General features: G+C 36.3%; 2 protein-coding genes across 2 annotated transcripts in view; both read right to left on the minus strand.

The window, feature by feature from the left end:
• The window catches only part of LOC107558188 (transcription factor E2F5-like), a 7,031-nt gene extending 1,086 nt beyond the window's left edge, over window positions 1–5,945 (minus strand). Inside the window, exons 1-7 of the mRNA XM_016241813.1 lie at window positions 5,602–5,945; window positions 4,050–4,159; window positions 3,740–3,901; window positions 2,588–2,696; window positions 2,215–2,500; window positions 823–960; window positions 664–702 (exon numbers count right to left, since the gene is read on the minus strand). Of these exons, the coding sequence (XP_016097299.1) occupies window positions 664–702; window positions 823–960; window positions 2,215–2,500; window positions 2,588–2,696; window positions 3,740–3,901; window positions 4,050–4,159; window positions 5,602–5,742 (985 nt within the window). The 5' untranslated portion in view covers window positions 5,743–5,945. The remainder of the gene's footprint in view (window positions 1–663; window positions 703–822; window positions 961–2,214; window positions 2,501–2,587; window positions 2,697–3,739; window positions 3,902–4,049; window positions 4,160–5,601) is intronic.
• Window positions 5,946–6,245: 300 nt separating this feature from the next.
• Window positions 6,246–17,982, minus strand: LOC107556739 (leucine-rich repeat and coiled-coil domain-containing protein 1-like). Its single transcript, XM_016239935.1, has 20 exons — window positions 17,898–17,982; window positions 17,243–17,333; window positions 16,936–17,138; window positions 16,683–16,748; window positions 15,656–15,823; window positions 15,306–15,475; window positions 15,018–15,167; window positions 14,676–14,875; window positions 13,263–13,437; window positions 13,018–13,163; window positions 11,558–11,765; window positions 11,240–11,379; window positions 10,898–11,099; window positions 8,823–9,008; window positions 8,502–8,676; window positions 8,255–8,418; window positions 7,270–7,478; window positions 6,965–7,102; window positions 6,722–6,857; window positions 6,246–6,508 (listed from the first exon to the last, which is right to left on the minus strand). The coding sequence occupies exons 2-20, from the start codon at window positions 17,284–17,286 to the stop codon at window positions 6,398–6,400; spliced, it is 2,991 nt and encodes a 996-aa protein (XP_016095421.1). The 5' UTR covers window positions 17,287–17,333; window positions 17,898–17,982; the 3' UTR covers window positions 6,246–6,397.
• Between the last annotated feature and the right edge of the window lie 1,449 nt (window positions 17,983–19,431).

A 19,431-nucleotide genomic window follows, 5' to 3' on the forward strand; every position in this document is an offset into this window, starting at 1 on the left:
TCTCCAAATCAACACTGAAATTCTACTTCTTCTTTTTTTTTTTAAGGATTTAATGAATAGATAGTTCAAAAGATAGCATTTGTTTGAAATAAAATACTTTTGTAACATTATAAAATGTCTTCACAATCACTTTATTTAATGCATCTTTGCTAAACAAAATGATTAAAAAAAAAATTATTACTTAAACACTTTTTTAACTGTAGTGTATTTTGTTTTGTCTTTTGTGTTTCAATACTATATAGACACATACACAATAAATAAATAAACAAACAAACATCAAGTTAACACTTCTCATTAAAAACAGTTTCAGTGCATATTTTTCTGGTGATTCTCAAAAACAATACCTTTCTAATACCAAGGTAGCATAACATACATCAATGCCATAAAACAAGCCAGAGGCAAAAGTGAGGAAAAACTGGCATGTATAGGAGACAGAAACCTTGAGAGGAACCATCACTCAGCCCATCCTCCTTTGGTCAGGACGTATTAAAAAGATTTATCTGCACTGCTAGCTATGAATAATTGAGAAGTACAACAGTGAACTGCTTCAAGTCAGAACAAATATAACCAAAAGAAGCTACTCTGTGTGACCACAAGGGGGGCTGTGCAGAAGGCCAACACTGAAACAAATAAATGACTGGAAAACATTTTTAAAGAACTTACCATCTGAAGACATCAATTCATCAATGAGGTTAGAAACGCCTGGAAGAAGACGAAAAAAGGTCAGTGTAAATTTTCATCAAAATACAAAAATAACCTTTTTTAATTCTTAAATAATTGCTCTGGAAAAATCTTGTGATTTTATAATGGCATCCATGTCACCTTCTCTCTCATCCCTCATTTCTTCCAACATGGATTGCAGATCCTGACCCCCCATCTCCCTCTGCTGTTCTTCAGGGCCACCTAGAGACCCCTGCATCAACAAACACTGACTGACAGGGGGGGACTCAGAGTTGCATTCTTTAAAAAAAATTAAAATAAAGTGTTATTTTGGTATTTTGAAGAAGAAAATTTCATACACACTACAGTTGAAAAGTTTGGGATCAGTAAGAAAATTGCTGCTGTTGCCATTGCAGCAATCAATTACATTTTAAAATATATTAAAATAGGTAATAGCTATTTTAAATTGTAATACCATTTCACAATATTACTCTTTTTACTGTGTTTGTGATGGTGAGAATAACTAAAGTGACTATCAAAAACATGAAAATTATTTGACTTACCCCAAACATCTGAACGGTAGTGTATATTCATGTATAATCATAGATCGAGTGGTTGGACACAATAATGTGAACACCCATAATTATAGGGGTTAATATAAACACAATGTTTGTTTTTCACTGCACCCTGCACAAATGATCTTTTCATCTATATTCTCTAGTTTGTAAATCAGAGAGTAGTATAAATTGTGTTCAGCAGTGTTTAGTATAAGCCGTCTGTGAAATGGGTGATTTGTCAGACTTCCAAAAACAACAAATCATGATAGCCTGTGTACCAGGAGCGTCTGTAAATTTAACGGCCCAATTATTTTTGTATTTCAAGAACATCAGTCTTTACGATTATGACTGCATACACAAAACATGGCAAGACTTCATCGGTGAAGAAGAATAGCGGTCAAAACCTGAAAGTGAATTATAGGGAGCATCAAACCACAAAAAGTACTGTGTCCAAAACACAGAACTACTGCTACAAAGTGACAGCAAACCACAATATTCACCATATTTTTCACATTTTAGCATGATCATAAAACCTGGAGAACTGGTGCACTAAGATGCACTTTAACATCTGCACTGGCAGACAAAACACCTGAAATGAATATCAAACCACTATGGATAATTTTGGAGAGAACAGTAAAAAGAAGATTCCCTCTTTCAACATCTCCAAAACAACTTCTGTTCTGATAGATGACATTCAACTGGAGACTATTCAAGCATTGTATGAATCAATTATAAGAAGATTGGAAGCTGAATTAATGACAAATGGTGGTAAACACCTTAATAAAGAAGTATTGCCTATTTCCTAGGTGTTCACATTATTTTGTTTAACTCCTGTATATAAATATGTCCTATATATATATATATATATATATATATTTAAGGATGATGCAAGTAATTTTTCTCCTATCCCATTTTAATATGCAGAGAGAATAATGACTGGTGCTACAAATATCAATCACACAGTAAGGAACGAGGCCAGTATGAATGAAAGCAGTACCCATGTGCATATCGGGGGACGTGGAGGACGGTGTGAGTTGGTGCTCTGCAGTGGGGCTTTTCAGCTGCCCTCGCTTTAGATCACAGAGCTCAGCTGAGGAGATGGGGAACCTCTGCAGCCCTGCTGGAGTACTAGGAGGAGTTGGCATGGCAGAAATGTCATCTACAGGTGGGACGGGGACAACAACAGGCTTGGAGCAGCTTGACTCTTTGTTTATCAGCATCACCTGAATGGGAGCTGAGTGACTTCGCAAGTTCACCTGGTACTTTTTCTGACCATTGTGGCCCTGAAAAAAAAAAAAAAAAAAAGAAAATGCAAATAAACACAAATACACACACACACACACACACACACACATATATCAAAAACATACCATCTCAGGCACTGGGACCTCCAGTTGTGTTCCTGATGGTGCCATGACAGCTAAAAGAGTATCCCCACTGAACGCATCACATATGTCCTCATGGGTCACGTAGCTGTATGTATACAATGCTAAGGAACATGTACCGAGTGATAATGCAATGTATCCTCAACCTTTTGTATATTTTTCACATTGAAATGACCCCATGATACACAGTCATTATATGAGGTGGGAGGAAAAACTATATTTCAGTGCTTTTGCAAGCAAACCCAAAGTTTTTCAGGGAAATGCAATATTTTTTCAAGAGCAAGCAAAAGCATTAAAATATGAGATGGAAAAAAATATAATTCAGTGGTTTTGCATTCTCCTGAGAAACTGCATTCATTTGCAAAAACACAAAACTGAGGATTGACAAAATATGAGGTGAGAGGAAAAACTATTTTTCAATGTTTTTGCAATCGCAAGCGAAGTTTCCCGGGTGAACACTTTCTTTTTTTTTTTTGAGTGAGAGAGAGAAAATGCAACAAAAAAATGCACCTAATTACATGTTGAGATGAAGAAAAATGTAATTCATTGCTTTTGTGTTCTCCCAAAAAAAATTAGCAACTGAAAGCAAAGTTTGAGGAAACGGGTTTTTTTTTTTTTGCTAGAAAACAAAAGTATTTCAATGTCGTTGCATTCTATCAAACAGACGTATATTTTCTCGGGGGAAGGCTATATTTTTTCCAGAGAACGCAAAAGCATTGATATATAATCTTCCCTCAAATCTCATATTTTTTCAATCACCATGTCCCCCCTTAAGAGGCTCTGTTCCATGACATTATAAGTTTGGAGATAAAAAGGCTGAACTTTGCATAAACCACTTTAATCCAAAGAGGAATAACTGGTGGGGTAAGGCTTTGGAAACTCTAGCACGAACCGCAATAGACTGGAGACTGGAAAAACTGGACTGGGGCCACTCAAATACCCAACAATAACACCACATAGTCAAAGGAGGACAGGTTATAGCACTCAACATGTAATTAGGTGCACTCCTTTGACAATGGCATTTTTCTGGGACTGTTAATTACCAGGGGAACCAACCAAAAATGAGAATCTATCAGACTAGAATAAGGAAAAAGAAAAATGGACATTTCCTGGCTCATACGCTGACCGTAAGGATATCTGCAGCTGGAAGGGTCTTCATTCAGGTGTTTGATGTTTTGTTGCAGACACGATTTCTGCATGTCCAGCTCTCTCTCTTGAATATCCAGATCAGCAATATTTGCCTTGAGAAGTTCAACCTGCTCAAGAACTTCCTGAGGCTGGCAGCCTGAACTCTCCCCTCTAATTAAGAATAAGAATTAGAGAATGACGCAACCGAAGTATCTCACACTAAGCATGCAAAGAATGCATACAACATTACAATATGCATATACTATTTTAAGGAAACGTTTGATAGCACACTGATAACTTCCCTAATCTCTGTACTCACTTCCACTGAATGGTGTTTTTGGTCTTTTTCTCAATGAGCCCAATGCCTTCCAGAACATTGGTGATGTCGTAGATTCTCCTCTTCTGTTTGACGGCCAAACTGTCTGCAGCCTATGAAAATAATAACAATGTTATTTTTTAGAGACCATCCAATCAGAAGAGAGGAATTGGCTATTTACCGGACCAAACAACAGCTTGGGTTGATATATACTTGGAAACTGGGTTTAGATAACTCAGTAGGTCTCGACTGTTATCAGAAGAGTTTCCCATGAGTAAGTGTGCCATCATGATAAGCATGGGCAGGTGTGCTAGCACCGGTCACACTGACCCCATGTACAGAAATTCACATAATATCTCCACTATCCATCCTTGTATGATAGCTGATGGGAATATAATGGAATGTAACAAAATGTGGGGTACATTCCACGAATACTACACAATTTGCTGTCCCATGATGTTTTTAAAGCAGAGGCACATATCCTCAAATATTTTTTAAATAACTGAATAAATAAAAAATTTATAGTAATAAAAACAATAACTTTTTATTATTAACTCATTTAATTTAATTACTGAATAATAATAATAATAATAATAATAACAATAATGCAACACTGTGTTAACACAAATGTACAGGATTAAAAAAATTGAAAATTGAAAAAAAAGAAAAATGCATCATCTACTTTTCTCAGTTTTCATATAAAATATATTTTGCATTCAGTGGTAATAACGGTTGGTTATGTTACAGTACGAAAAAAAATTCAAATATTTTATTTAATGTGTGGAAAATATATTTATGTCTATAAATAACTACACACTAACAATAATTAGACAGGGTCGCACAAATAAATTACTAATTTAATTACTAAATAATAATACTAATTCTACTACTACCACTACTACTACTACTAATAATAATAATAAATAATGCAGCACTGGTAGTAGGTAGTGGCAGTAGAAGATGGTTACGTTACTGCATTGAAAAAAATGCTAAGATTTGATAACAAAAATATAAAATATAAGGCTATCAATATCTCCACATTAACAATGAATAAATCAATCAATCAACAAATAAATACCAAATAACGTTATCTCATTTAAATATACTTTTATAGAATGTTAAGCCCCGCCCATTTGCTAAAGGAAAAAAAATACTTTACATTTTTTAAGAGTTTAGGACCCTATTTTATAGGGAAATAGCAGGTGATTAGACTGAATAATGTCTCCAATGAATTCACACAGAGCGCCTCTGCTGCCTCAAGCATCAGGTAACGAACACCTGCCGTGAGATCCCACGGGTTTCTGTTCAAAATCCCCTCTGTCACAATAACACGCCATTTCTATTCGCTCTTCAACACTTTTAATTAACTACGAGCCAGGCACGTATGTCTGTATATCTCTTACAGTAAGAGCCTCACAGGACAGCGAAAGTCCACTCAGGTAAAAACAGTTTCTTTGTGTAACTCTTGACAGACCTCCTCACTGAACAGCCTGCCGAGTTTCATTCATTCCCTTCGTTCATTCATTCCGCCACTTGTAAATGTATTTTAACCCACCACTTTGAGATCGAGCACTCCGTCTTTGGCCTCTTGAAGCAAAGTAACGAACTTGACTGTGAGGAGACCCAAACTCTTCTCATGGCGACTGGACCCGTTCGGTGTCGTGTGAGGAAAACTCGCGCTGTTCGACTCAGCCATACCATCCAAACGCCCGGTGTTAGGGACGAAATTCAAAAACTCCCTCTTTGTCTCGTTCAGAGGTATGGCGGTCGACCTCAGTTTATTTTAGTTGGTGAGGGGGAGCAACAATCATCTCTTGCACTTATTTACCTCAGGCTACACTTCTACTGATGGCTCGAGGGTTTTTAAATGAGAGGAAATGACGTTGGATTACCGTTACTATGACAGCGTCTCTGCTTGAGCGTTCGAACAGAGGTACACGCAACTGAAATGCTTTGAGAATTCAACACACTTTTAAAATTGAATTCTCCAAAATTACACAACAAACACAGCGTAACAAGTTTATAATTTAATTATATATATATATAAAAAAAATTTAAAAAGCCCATGGTATATAAAAAGTGTAGTATATAATGCTGTACGCTGAAGGTACAAAATAATAAAATATATATATATATATATATATATATATATATATATATATGATTTTGTAATAAAAAAAACATCAATAGAAGTTTCACATTTTCAACAATTTTCTATTGATATATTTTCAAGCATAAAGTCAAAAAAACTGTTAAATACAGTAGACTAGGCTACATAGAGACATAAGTGACATAAGTCTGGAAAAAGCCATCTTCCAAGTTTTTGTCTTGGGTTTGTAATGGATAGGAGGTTAGAAGTCTTTCAGCACTTGTGTGAGGCGTCTCATTTTCTCCTCCATTACCCTTTTATTACTCTCAGTTTCCTCAAGCAGCTGGCGCATTTCCTCCTCCACCTGGAGCACCTGTGGTTAAAAATAAATAAACAAATAAATATGTTCTTGAGAAGGCATTCTCCCAGTCAATCATCTAATTCATCAAGACATTAAATTAAAAACAACTCATTCTAGTCTGCTTACTTTAATCTAGCAGTTTGTCTGCATGTGCCAACACTAGCAATATGAATGAAAATACAGTAAATTGATATATATAAATCAATACTGTAGTGCCAGTAATACCTTCTGATTGGCTTTTTCCATTTGTTTCTGTTTGTCATTCGCAAGACTAAGTATTTCAGCCTGATGGGAAGCTTGCAGAGATTCGAGTTGTCTACGGAAGGCATCGTCCACACTGTGAAGCTTCTCCACTGCTGCTCTAATAAAAAAAAATAAAAAAATTGTTTTAAATGTATACTACTGTTCTATACTATACTATACTACTATACTACTAGTTCAAATTAGGGCCTGCTGCCCATCTCATACCGGTGTGCTTGTGAAGCCTTGTCTCTTTCCTCTATCAGCGTTCTCTCTTTGGAATCAAAACCCTCTTTCATTCGGTTCACCTGGCTCTCAAGCCTGTTCAACAGTTCTGCCTTTTCCTGCCATTTTTTACTTGAGGCCCTGCAAAAGTAATTTGATTAAAAAATATTTGAATTCAACATATTACTTAGCAGCTGTGTGATGGTGTGAGACATCAGCATACACCCTTTCAAACAATGGCATATTGTTCCATAATTAATAAGTTAGGGTTAATAACCAGTTAATTAATAACCAGTGTTATTCCATACCTGTATGTCTGTTTAACCTCATCAAGCTCCTCCTCCTTATCAAGGAGCTGTTGTTTCAGCTCCTCTTTCCTGAGACTGAGCTGCTCCACTGTTTCTCTCAGCTCCACTGCAGAGGCCATTTCCTCCTCCAGCTGCTGCTTCAGCATTCGCTGGTCCTGCACATTCTCATCACGATGTTTACGGATCTGCTCATCTCGCTCCAGCAATGCCTAGAAGCAGTATGTTAGAGAAAAGTGAGCCAGGTAATGAAAACTGACTATTACACATAAGATTTTTCTCTTTTATTTTGTACTTAATGCATTAATTTAGCACACATATTATTACATATACTTAAATATAGTTCAAAAGCTCAGGGTAAGTTTGTGTGTGTGTGTATTCAGCAAGGACACACACATATACATATATACATATATACATATATATATATATATATATATTTATATATTTTATATTATATAATTATATATATATATATATATTATAATATAATATATTTTATATAAAATTAAGTAGTGCAACTTTTTTCAAAATTGATAATAAGAACTGTTACTTCGGCACTAAATCAGCATATTAGAATGATTTCTGCTGAAAATTCAGCTTTGCAATCACAGGAATAAATTAAATTTTAAAATCTATTAAAATTTTACATTTTAAAATGTAATAATATTTCACAATATTACTGAGTTAATTAATGTATTTTTGCTTAAACAAATGCAGCCTTAGTGAGCAGAAGAGACTTATTTAAAAAACATTCAAATATTGACACACCCCAAACATTTGAATGGTAGTTTGAATGGTACAAAATTTGTACCATTTAACTTCAAATGTTGTCTTAAAAACATGGCACTGATCACATATTTTTGATTAATGTAATTAATTTTAAGCGCATTATGTAATTAATTTGATATAAAATAAGTAATCCATTTATTTCTATCTAATTTCTATCTTAGTTTATACGTTTTTTTTTGAGCAAGTAGGACTTTACCTCTTTTAATTTACGAATAGTCTCTGTCTGGTCATCAACAATCTTAGCTTTAATCCTGAGCGCATCATTGTCTCTCTTGTTCTGCTTCTTCTGCGATTCCAGTTCGGCTAACAAAACTTCAATTCTGGCCTCAAGTCGACCACGGTCCTGTGCTAAGGATGCACCTAAACAAATGGACAAACACAAAAATTAGCTCAAATAAAACCAATTCTGTCTGGGTCATACTTTCTTGAAGTTACTGAAGTACCTTGCTGGGCAAGTTCCTGGCCCCAGATCTTTCTCTCTGCCCGTAGTCCATCTATGACAGACTCTTGAGCAGTAAGCTGGGAGAGCAGCTTGGACTTGTCCTTTTTCAGTAGCTCCACCTGTAGGTTAAGTCGTTTATCGTCCTCTAACCTGGATTCCAATGACTGTACACAGGTCTAGCATACAAAAACAGAGCATAACGTGATTTATGAAGCATTACTTAAGAAGTTATTGAAATCACATGTGTGATGATTTGGCACAAATCCCCAAAGGACACAACAAAATCAAGAACTTTTTTGTAAATAAAATCTTTTGGTCATACCTTGAACTCAGCGGTGGCTTCTCGTTTGGCTTTGAGGAGCTCAGCAATGCGTGTTTTCTGTTCTTTCACCATAGCTGTGAGCTCCTGCACCAGAGAGGCTGACTGCTTCTCCTTCTGCTGAGACTGGCTGAGACTTGACTTGATTTCTAGGAGTTCAGCAGATACCTGATCAAATCCCTCCTTTACCTACAAATCACACACACACACACACACACACAGTAAGGGTAACCTGTTAGAAAAATCCGGGGCTTGTGTCATTAAAACATTTTTGACATTTTAGGCAATATTCTTAAAGGGGTCCTATTATGCTTTTTCACTTTTTGAATTTTAGTCAGTGTGTAGTGTGTATGTTTGGGGACAAAAAAGATCTTCAAACTTACAAATCTCAAAGTCCACTCCAAAGGGAGATATTTCGTTTTTTTTTAAATCCCTTTTCACGAACTACAACGAACGGCTTGTTTGGACTACAGCATTGTTTTCCGGGGTTTTGTGATGTCACAAAGCGGCCCATTATAATATCATTAAAATAATTCCCGCCTACGGAAATTCGAATGGTTGCGGGGTGGGGAGGGGCGAGGTCGTGGCTAGAACGCTTGGTTGAGTGCATCAGACAAGATGACGATGAAGAAGAAGTGCTGCTGCAGAGTTAGTGCAGTAACGGTTTCACTGCAATTCATGTTATAATGTTAGAATTAAAGAACAATAAACATAATACATATTACCGTTGCACTTATCTGTACATAGTAAATGCACTTATTTTTAAGCGGCTGTTGACATCGTATCTAAAACGTGATTTAGCCAAAAAAAACAAAAAAACAATAATGTTGCCACTCTAATATGTCTTGTAATATCCGTGTGTGCAAAGGTTCTGTGCGATCCTCTTGTTCAATATTCTCAGGGTCTGAATCCGGCTCAAATTGATATGGCAATATTGATGCCATCCTTAACTAAACCGGAGCAGACAGAACTTGCTACTTTGGCAAGGGGCGTGGCAGTACTGAAACACTGTCTAAGCTGTTTGCCAATCACAACGCACTGGGACAGCTAACCAATCATATTACATTTCGGAAGGCGGGCCATCTCCCCTCCATCCTGGACATTTTCCTTACACGATGCTCCAGCAAAGCCAACAGTATCGTGAAGGACCCCACTCATCCCTCCCACAGTCTCTTCCAGCTCCTACCATCAGGAAGACGGTACCGGAGCATCAGAGCTCGCTCCGCCAGACTGCTCAACAGCTTTTTCCCCCAGGCTGTGAGAGCCCTGAACTAAAATAACCCGCCCTCCTCTGAAACCCCCACATAACCCCCTACCTCCTGAAACATGGACCATCTCACCTCCTACACCCCCCCCCCCCCTTCAAACCCCGACCAAACACATTTTGTTTTTCGGAAGGCAGACCTTCATCAAAGTCGGAACTAATCGAGCCATTTGTGCCAGGCTGGGGAGAAAGCTATTTTAATAATGTAAATTATGTGAAAAATAATGCGTTTTTCGACCCACCAAGCATGAGAGCATGTTCTAGTACACCCCCAAAACAAAATCAAGACTTTGTAAAAGAGCATAATAGGACCCCTTTAACTGAAACTATTGACCTTTTTTGTTAACTGAAATAAAGCTGAAATAAAATAAATATTAGATTTAAAAAATTTGATTGCCTTGAAATACGTTTAAATTGAAGTGCTAAACTTACTAACAGAAAAAAACTGAAATAAAAATAAAATAAAACTATTTAGAAATATAAAAAAAAAAAAAATTTTGTGACAAAAACATACAAAATAAAATATGAATATAAAAATTACAAGCTTATTCAAAATATTACTAAAAACTGTAAGAGTATGTACATAATACTAAAATGGCACTGATTACTGCACTGACATATATGTCAGTACTGTTTTTTCTTTCTATTTTCTCAGAACTGATATATTTAACTGAAAACTTTTTCAAATAATAACTATGTTCTCCTCCCCAGTGGGTTCGAATTTAGAATCGATTCAAACGAAAATGTAAATCATTGTTTTATTTATTTTTTATTCTAATAAGAATCAGACTAAAAATGTTATCTCACAATTTACCTCTAAGAAACGCTTTGCCTCAATGGTGAGAGCAATGCGAAATTCATCCTCTAGAGCAGCATACTGTCTTCTAGCATCAGAGATCTTCTGTTCCAAATCAGTCCGTTTCTGTGCAAATCTCTGCTCTATCGCCACCACCTCTTTGGCTACAGCCTCCTTAAACTCAGTCCCACCAGGAAGCAGCCGCGTTGCAAGCTCTTTCCTGTCCCAAAAAAGTCAAACAGGTGCAAGATGAAACAGTTGAAATTTCCTGTTTGTAAACTGAACCATTTTCAGGCAGTCACTCTATTAGTATGACTATGAAAAAGATCATGGATATGATTCCATGTGGTGCTTGTGTACCTGTGCATCTCCTCCCTAGAGGCCAACAGTTCATGCAACTGCTGCAGCTTCTCTTTGTGCTGTCGTGCTGACGCGCGGAGAATTTCAACTTCCCTTTTTAAGGCAGATGCTTTATTTTCTAACTCCTGAGTCCTCTTCATCTGAAATAATATAGCAGGTCATTCACTTTTAATGTTGCACTTTTAATTCCATTTTGAAGAGTGTTTTTCCCTTTAGAAGTAGATAACTGCTCAAGTAGTGCTCAAGCAGCTTTCTCATGGCAGCCGTTCAAACACATGCAAAAGTCACTACTGAAGATATGGACTGCAACTGTTCTACCTCTTCTGCACGCTGCTGGACCCTGAGAGCCTCTGCTTTGGTCATGCTGTCCTCCAGACTGCGCTGTGCCCTCTTGTGTTGGTGTTCCCGGTTGTGCTCCTGCTCCAGCTGCTCTAACGTAGACCTGTATCTCTCCTCCAACTCCTGCAAACGAGTCTGCAATGCTGCCCGATCAGAGCGCTCTTTTAACAACAACTCCTTCAACCTAAAGGAATAAGACCGATCAGAGCTGCTTTCTCACAATATCTTTGAAAAGTCTCTTTAACCATGCATTCATGTACACTACCATTTAAAAGGTTTGGAGTTTTAGAAAGAATTTATAAATTAAAATATTTGAATGCAATTTTTTTCCTGTGATGGCAAAGCTTTGAGCAGCCATTATTCTAGTCTTGATTATCATATGATCCTTCAGAAATCTGTGTGTGTGTGTGTATAAAATTTGAACAGTAGTGTATATTATATAATCAAATCAGGATCAGGAAATGAGTAAAATCTATTTCAAACTAGATTCAATACAGAATATCAGAATGAGCACCAAGGCGCAACATGTTGCCACTACACAACAGTAATAAATGAAACGCACACTAAAACTTCTGTTTAATGACAATTAATACATGACACTATTATATTAATTTACATTCACACACACTCAGCAGATGAAGAGTTAACAAAAGAGATACTGGACTGTGAGGCGAAAGTAATTAGCAGCAAAGTGCTGCAGGGGTGGCAATTAGGATTGATTGATGATATGCGGCAGACATGTGCCTGTCACTATGACTTTAATCTCCATTATGATTACGATTTATCACAAGGGGGAGCGTGTGGGCTACAATATTAGAGCACAATATCAGGGCTGTCACCACGCCACAGGTGCAGGTGGGAAGGCAGAGCTTCACACATCAGGGCCCTGCAGTAGGGTCTCTGGAAACTTCTAATAAAATTTAATTATACTCAAGTGTATTCAGATCCAGCATTTCAGCTGGAGCTGACACCAACTAGGTGCAATACGTCAAGCCAAACATTCTCTCCAAACACTTGGATGGCTGGAGATTGTTAAGGTGTCCTTGATGGAAGAGAATGTTTGAATGAGTGAGATAATAGATGTTGCAGCTAATTGTGTTCGTTGGTAATATTTATATATATACAGTGGGTACGGAAAGTATTCAGACCCCCTTAAATTTTTCACTCTTTGTTATATTGCAGCCATTTGCTAAAATCATTTAAGTTCATTTTTTTCCCTCATTAATGTACACACAGCACCCCATATTGACAGAAAAACACAGAATTGTTGACATTCTTTGCAGATTTATTAAAAAAGAAAAACTGAAATATCAATTTCATTCACATTGATTTCAATGCAAAAGTAAAACAGAACAAAGTGACAAAGCGAAACTATATTATATATAACTATATGTTATATACTTTGTTATACAGTGGGTACGGAAAGTATTCAGACCCCCTTAAATGTGTGTAAGGCCAAACTTTGCAAGTCCTTTTCCTCACTGGCTCGGGTCTGCAGGTTCTTGACCTGTTCAGAAAGTCTCTTTGCAGCCTGCTCTGCCTTCCAGCGTCGCTCCCGCTCCTGGTCTCGTTCTTCTACAATTGCCTGCATGTAAACACAAAAGCACTTTACTCTTAGCAAATTTACATTTAGCTTAATAAAGAGAAATGTTGGACTTTGGAAAGTGCAGTGCAATTTGCAAACCCTGTAGGTTTCCTCTTGAGATTGACCTGGACTTTTGTTAGGACTGGCTTTGATGCTTCTAGGGCCCTTTTTTACAGACTCTACAGTTTCAACAGACCCAGAGCTCTGGACTGATGTCCTCCTACGGGGGCCAACAGCCAGCTTTGTGGACCTCTGATTCGGTGTATTTATCACACTGCAATCGAAGCAAAAGCCATTTCAGACTAGTAAGACAATTTTTTTTCTGACATGTTGGTTTTATATCTTTCACTTGGATCTTATAAGTTGCACAGAGTAAATACAGCTGGAAAAAAACTAAAACTGTGTCCGTCTTCATTTCAGGCTGTTCTTTTAAAACATTTTAAATATCTTTACTGTCACTTTTTATGAATAATTGATAATAACAAGAAATGCTTCTTGAGCACCAAATCAGCATATTAAAATGATTTCTGAAGGATCATGTGACACTGAAGACTAGAGTAATAGATGCTGAAAATTCAGCTTTTGCATCACAGAAATAAATTATATTTTAAAGTATGTTAAAACAAAAAACAGTTCTTTTAAATTTTAATAGTATTTCACAATAATAATGTTTTTAAAACATTTTAAATATCTTTACTGTCACTTTTTATGAATAATTGATAATAACAAGAAATGCTTCTTGAGCACCAAATCAGCATATTAAAATGATTTCTGAAGGATCATGTGACACTGAAGACTAGAGTAATAGATGCTGAAAATTCAGCTTTTGCATCACAGAAATAAATTATATTTTAAAGTATGTTAAAACAAAAAACAGTTCTTTTAAATTTTAATAGTATTTCACAATAATAATGTTTTTACTGTATTTTTGTTCAATTAAATGCAGTCTTTGTGAGCATTCGAGAAGAATATTAAAAAATCTTGATCATTCCAATCAAAGAATATTTATATATATATTTTAATTACCAATGGTGCATTAGTGTATGTATTAAATTATTATAGCTGTAACTTCTCAATAGTAGCTCTGTCAGTTCCATGTTATGGCAGCTTAAGTTTTGATTAAGCTAAATGAACTGAACTTAGTGACATTGTAATCATTCATGTGTACAAGCAATTTTAAATGGGAGGACAATTTATAAACTGCCTTGATTACTAGACTACTACAAAGCCTTTGCCTAATGTGTGGGAGCTTTTCTATGATTCTGAACCTTAAGTTAGATTTAAAAAACAAAACAAAGACTGCACTGAGGAAGAATGCAGCAAGTAAATATATTGAAGCCTCTCAAAACACAATTCAAGCCCTGCGCTGGGGCAAATTACATTATTAATCAAATCCAGTAAACTTTAATGAGATGTGTTTGTGCAACTCAAGTCCAAATTCTCAATAAGCACTTGAAATTTGATTTGAGACAAAACGCATTTATAAATATGAATGTGTACAAGTTATTTCACCATTCAGATTGTTTGGGTTTGGTGTCCTTGGCCAGTCTTTTCCCTGCAGAGCCTCTGGGATGAGACAGGATTCTGGATTGCCGTTGGTTCTCTTTTCCACTGTCAAATTCACTCTCTGATGTCTGATCAGTGTCTCTTTTTGCTTTATGTACCACAGAAGGTACAGCACTGTTTGCTTTAAAGCCATCCCCTGTAGGGACCTATGTACAAATGTACAATTTAAATTGATACTATTTCCTAAATTTTGGATTGTGCTATTTTTATGAAAAGACTGAATTAATGATAATTAATGATGGAATCAATGATAACTGAAATGTAGTAATCAATTTTCCCTTACTTTACCTTCTGAATGAGATGGGAAACCTGCTGCTCTAGTTTTTTAATTCGCTGCTCATTTTCTTTATTTTCTGCAGTTGCTTTTCCTCCTCGTTGCCAAAACTGGGTCAGGACTTCATCAATCCGTGGAGTAGTGAGTGGAGCATCTGACTTTGCCTTAATAGCAAAGAAACACACTGAACATAAACATGTATCTCATAACCACCTCACGATTATTTAAATGTCATTCTCAGTCTTAAAGCAGATCATATCTGAGGAGGCTGAGAAAAGAAATAGTATCATAAAATAGTTTACCAGTTCTCCATTAATGCTAGCATCTGATGAAATTAGAAACTCGAGAAAGTCCTCAAGACCAGGAACAACCATAGGACTGTCCTCTGCTAAAGCAGATGCATTTCCTAGGCGATCTACTCCATCTAGGGTGGTGATTTGATGCAGAGACTGAAGAACCATCTCTCTGTAGCCTACAAACAAAGGAATAACATATTAGTGAAAAAAGCTGACAACTATTTCTCTCTTATATATTCTTTTTGGCCCTTTTAGACAATTTCAGATTTTCCACACCAGTTCCATTACACGTTTCAGAGTTTGCATGTCTGATAAAAAGAAGTCTTGATTTTTCTTCAGGGCTTTTTCCTACAAACCTGGCAGTGAGCAAACTGGATTCTGTGCGCCATCCTTGCTAAAAGTAACATTTTTCAGATTCTGCAGTCCCAGCATGCACTGCAGCAGGTGGTTCATGCTATCCAAACTATTGCTGTGGAGCTGCAGGTACTTTAGTTTATACTCTGCTCCATGGAGATGCAAGAGACCTAAAAGCATAGAGCCGTGAGTGAATACACAGTTGTCCAGTTGTGATCTAAACTACTGTTCAAAGGTTTGGGGTTTAATACGATAATAATAAATTCAATAGCTAAAGAAATGAATACTTTTACTCAGCAGAGATGCACTGGTTAAAAGTGACAAAAGACTTTTACATTGTTCCATTTCAAATAAATGCTGTCCTTTTGAACTTTCTCATCAGCAAATCGTTTTTATTTTCACAGAAATTTTAAACGGCACAACTGTTTACAAGATTGATAATAAGAAATGTTTCTTGAGCACCAAATCGGCATATTAGAATGATTTCTGAAGGATCATGTGACACTGGAGACTGGAGTAATGGTGCTGAAAATTCAGCTTTGTCATCAGAGGAATGAATTACATTTTAAAATATAAAATAGAAGTAGTTCTATTATAGTCAATATAGCTATATATATCAAAATAAAATTGTTATTTTAAATTGTAATAATATTTTACAATATTACTTTTTCTCTGTATTTCTGATCAAATAAATGCAGCTTTGATAAACATAAGAGGCTTTTTAAATAAATAAATAAAAATACCGACCCCAGACTTGAATGGTAGAGTACATTTCTTATCTTAAATGTCAAACTATTCAGAGAATTAAAACAAACTACTCAAGAATTAACACATTTGATAAATAAATAAAATAAATAAATGTATGCATTTAGCAGACGCTTTTATCCAAAGCAACGTACAGTGCATTCAGGCTATACATTTTTTATCAGTATGTGTGTTCCCTGGGAATTGAACCCACGGACCTTTGCGCTGCTAACACAATGCTCTACCACTGAGCCACAGGAATGATGGGAATGCAATCTAACCTACCAGTTAGGTCATTTATTTGATTGTAGGCCAAATTCAGTCTTGTGAGATTTGTTAGTCCATTAAGTCCTGAAAGAAATCCATTCCATGTATTGACAGATTACAAACCAAAGACACACAGTTAGAAGTAATAACAGGAAGGAACTGTTTAAGACCAAATTCAAAACAGACAAGCTTTCATTGTACCGTTAAAATTATACTACAGGGCATTAGAAACATTTGCCACATTTTCTGCCTGAACAAATGTGAGCTTTACCTTCTACTTTGGTGATTAAGTTGCAGGACAAGTTTAAGGTGCACAGTGAGGACAGGGAAGCTAGTCCCTCTATACGACAGATGTGATTAGATGACAGGTCCAGATGTCTTATGTGCCATGCTGTCAAGCCCTCAATCTTAGTGAGGCGATTACAGTGAAGATTCAGGGATGAAATGCTGGGATTCAGTGGGACCTCTAGAAGACTAAAAATAAATATCTTCAGTGAAGTCACAATCACACATTGTACTTAAAATACAGCCCAGCCTGTTAACGGGCACTTCTGCTGTAAACTATGAGTTAAACTTACCTTGAAATATCCTTATCAATTAGACAGAGCTCTCCAACAGCCATGACCTGCCACAGACACACTGAGAACAAGCTTCTGTCTTTCTTTCAACCTGTCAAATACATAAGCAATAACCCACAATAACCCGCAGACCTCTGGGATGTTAACGTACATGACCGAATAGGTCACAACAACAATCGCTGACTGGATAAGTTACATTAGCCACAACATAACGTGTTACTTTTCCACACAGCTAGACGTTTATTTACATTGCTGCTACAAAACGATTGAAGCTTCATCGAAATAACTGTACAATTGGGTCTTGTAAGTCAGATAATGAGAATTAAGGCGAAGTTTTAGACAAGTTTCAGCACTTGACAACACAACACGTGATGTAAACAATGCCCAGTCTGATCACGTAACGTTACACAACTTTGATCGCATAATTTGTGTTAATAACAAGCCAGTTCTCCTATTAAAAGGCATGCATAGCTGCCAAGGTTGCATAAAACGATTGAATAGGTAAAGCTTTAATACAACTTTGATTTCAAATGCAAAGTGACGTGACGTTAGTTTTCTGTTAGCCTGATTATTTTTGTTGATTTCACGATAACTTCCTCTCTTCCATTACGCTGTACATAATATGTATAAAAGGATGTGTGTTACAATTACCTACCTGACTTGTGGTAAACTTTAACTGCCTGCGAAGGATTCAAAAGATTTCCATTAACATTACATTGTTATCGCTGCAGAAATTAAAAGTCCCGCTTACTGATTCCTACTTCTGGCCGGTGTTCCGGCGAATTCAGTTCCCCTGTTCCCCCCTCACAGCGCCTGCGCAACTTCGCAGTGTTGCCAAGTCCGCGGTTTTCCAGCGGTAGTTTTTAGCAGCAATTGGGCGTTTCTTTTTTAAATATCCTGGCAACCCTGAAACTTCAGTACTAAAATCATGACTTCATGATTTCGCCTTCAGTCTTCTTCTTCTTCTTCTTTTCTTTTTAATGGCGGTTGGCAAACCCACTTAAAAGGTGCATTTCCGCCACCTACTGGACTGGAGTGTGGAGAATGACGTATATTGGTGACAGCGTATAGAAAAATAAATCAATCAATCAAATAACCTTTAGTTTGACCAAAGGAGTATTACACAAGGATACAATTATTTTATATACTTCATTATGTGATCTTCAAATTCTATTTATTAAACCTATTGCTTTCAAATAATTAATAATTGCATTATAGACTTTATACTGTGCTGGAGCATACCCTAGTATTGTCTTATTTGTTATTCTTTCAATATTCAACAAACTTAATTCTTCTATTAATCGCATTCTTTCTCTTTCATATGCTTCACAATGTAATAGGATATGTTCCACAGTCTCTGGTATACCACAATTATTGCAATTACCTGATTCATGTTTACCAATAATAAATAATGATTGATTAAGAGCTGTGTGACCAATATGGAGTCTAGATATTATTGTGTCCTCCTTCCTACTTCCAAAGTTTTTCCTTCCATTTCCAACTTGTTTTTGAATGTTGTATAGATGCCGACCCTTTACCTCCCTATCCCACATCTTTTGCCATTTCCTAATTATAGCCCCTCTGATTATTCCTTTTATTTCTGCTTTACTAAGTGATATGTTTATATCTATATCGGTTTGTTTTAATGCCTTCTTGGCCATTTGATCAGCTTCCTCATTTCCCTCTATCCCAACATGTGCCGGTACGGGTCCTTAGTCACTTCCTATAGACGGCTTTTGTTTCATAAGTTTCAGATGAGCTCAGCTGAACTGAACTGAGACAGTAACCCAAAAGAAATGGTGAGCTGCCTACCTAGTGAGTATTTTGTGCTTTCAGTTGGCTTACATTACTGCACAGATACAATCAGCGTTAAATACCCCAAAATCAAAAACCTGCTACAATTGATGTCTGGCCGATTTTATTTCACAAAGGCGTCACACAATATTAAACACATAAAAATGATTTTACCACAGTTTTCAGATGAGTTATAAACTACAATAAAAATAAAAAAGAAATAGAGATGTAAAAGTAGCTTATATTCCTAATAATGGGTGAGACAAATCATTTTATGATAGTTTACTTATACATAAATATGCATTCAATAAACATTATTTAAATATGTACATAATTATAATGTCCAAAAAAATCAAGTGCATATACAATTTAATTTTTCCAATTATTTGTAAACC

The sequence above is a fragment of the Sinocyclocheilus grahami genome, unplaced genomic scaffold (assembly GCF_001515645.1).
Source record: "Sinocyclocheilus grahami isolate Dianchi unplaced genomic scaffold, SAMN03320097.WGS_v1.1 scaffold21.1, whole genome shotgun sequence".
Taxonomy (NCBI): Eukaryota; Metazoa; Chordata; class Actinopteri; order Cypriniformes; family Cyprinidae; genus Sinocyclocheilus; species Sinocyclocheilus grahami.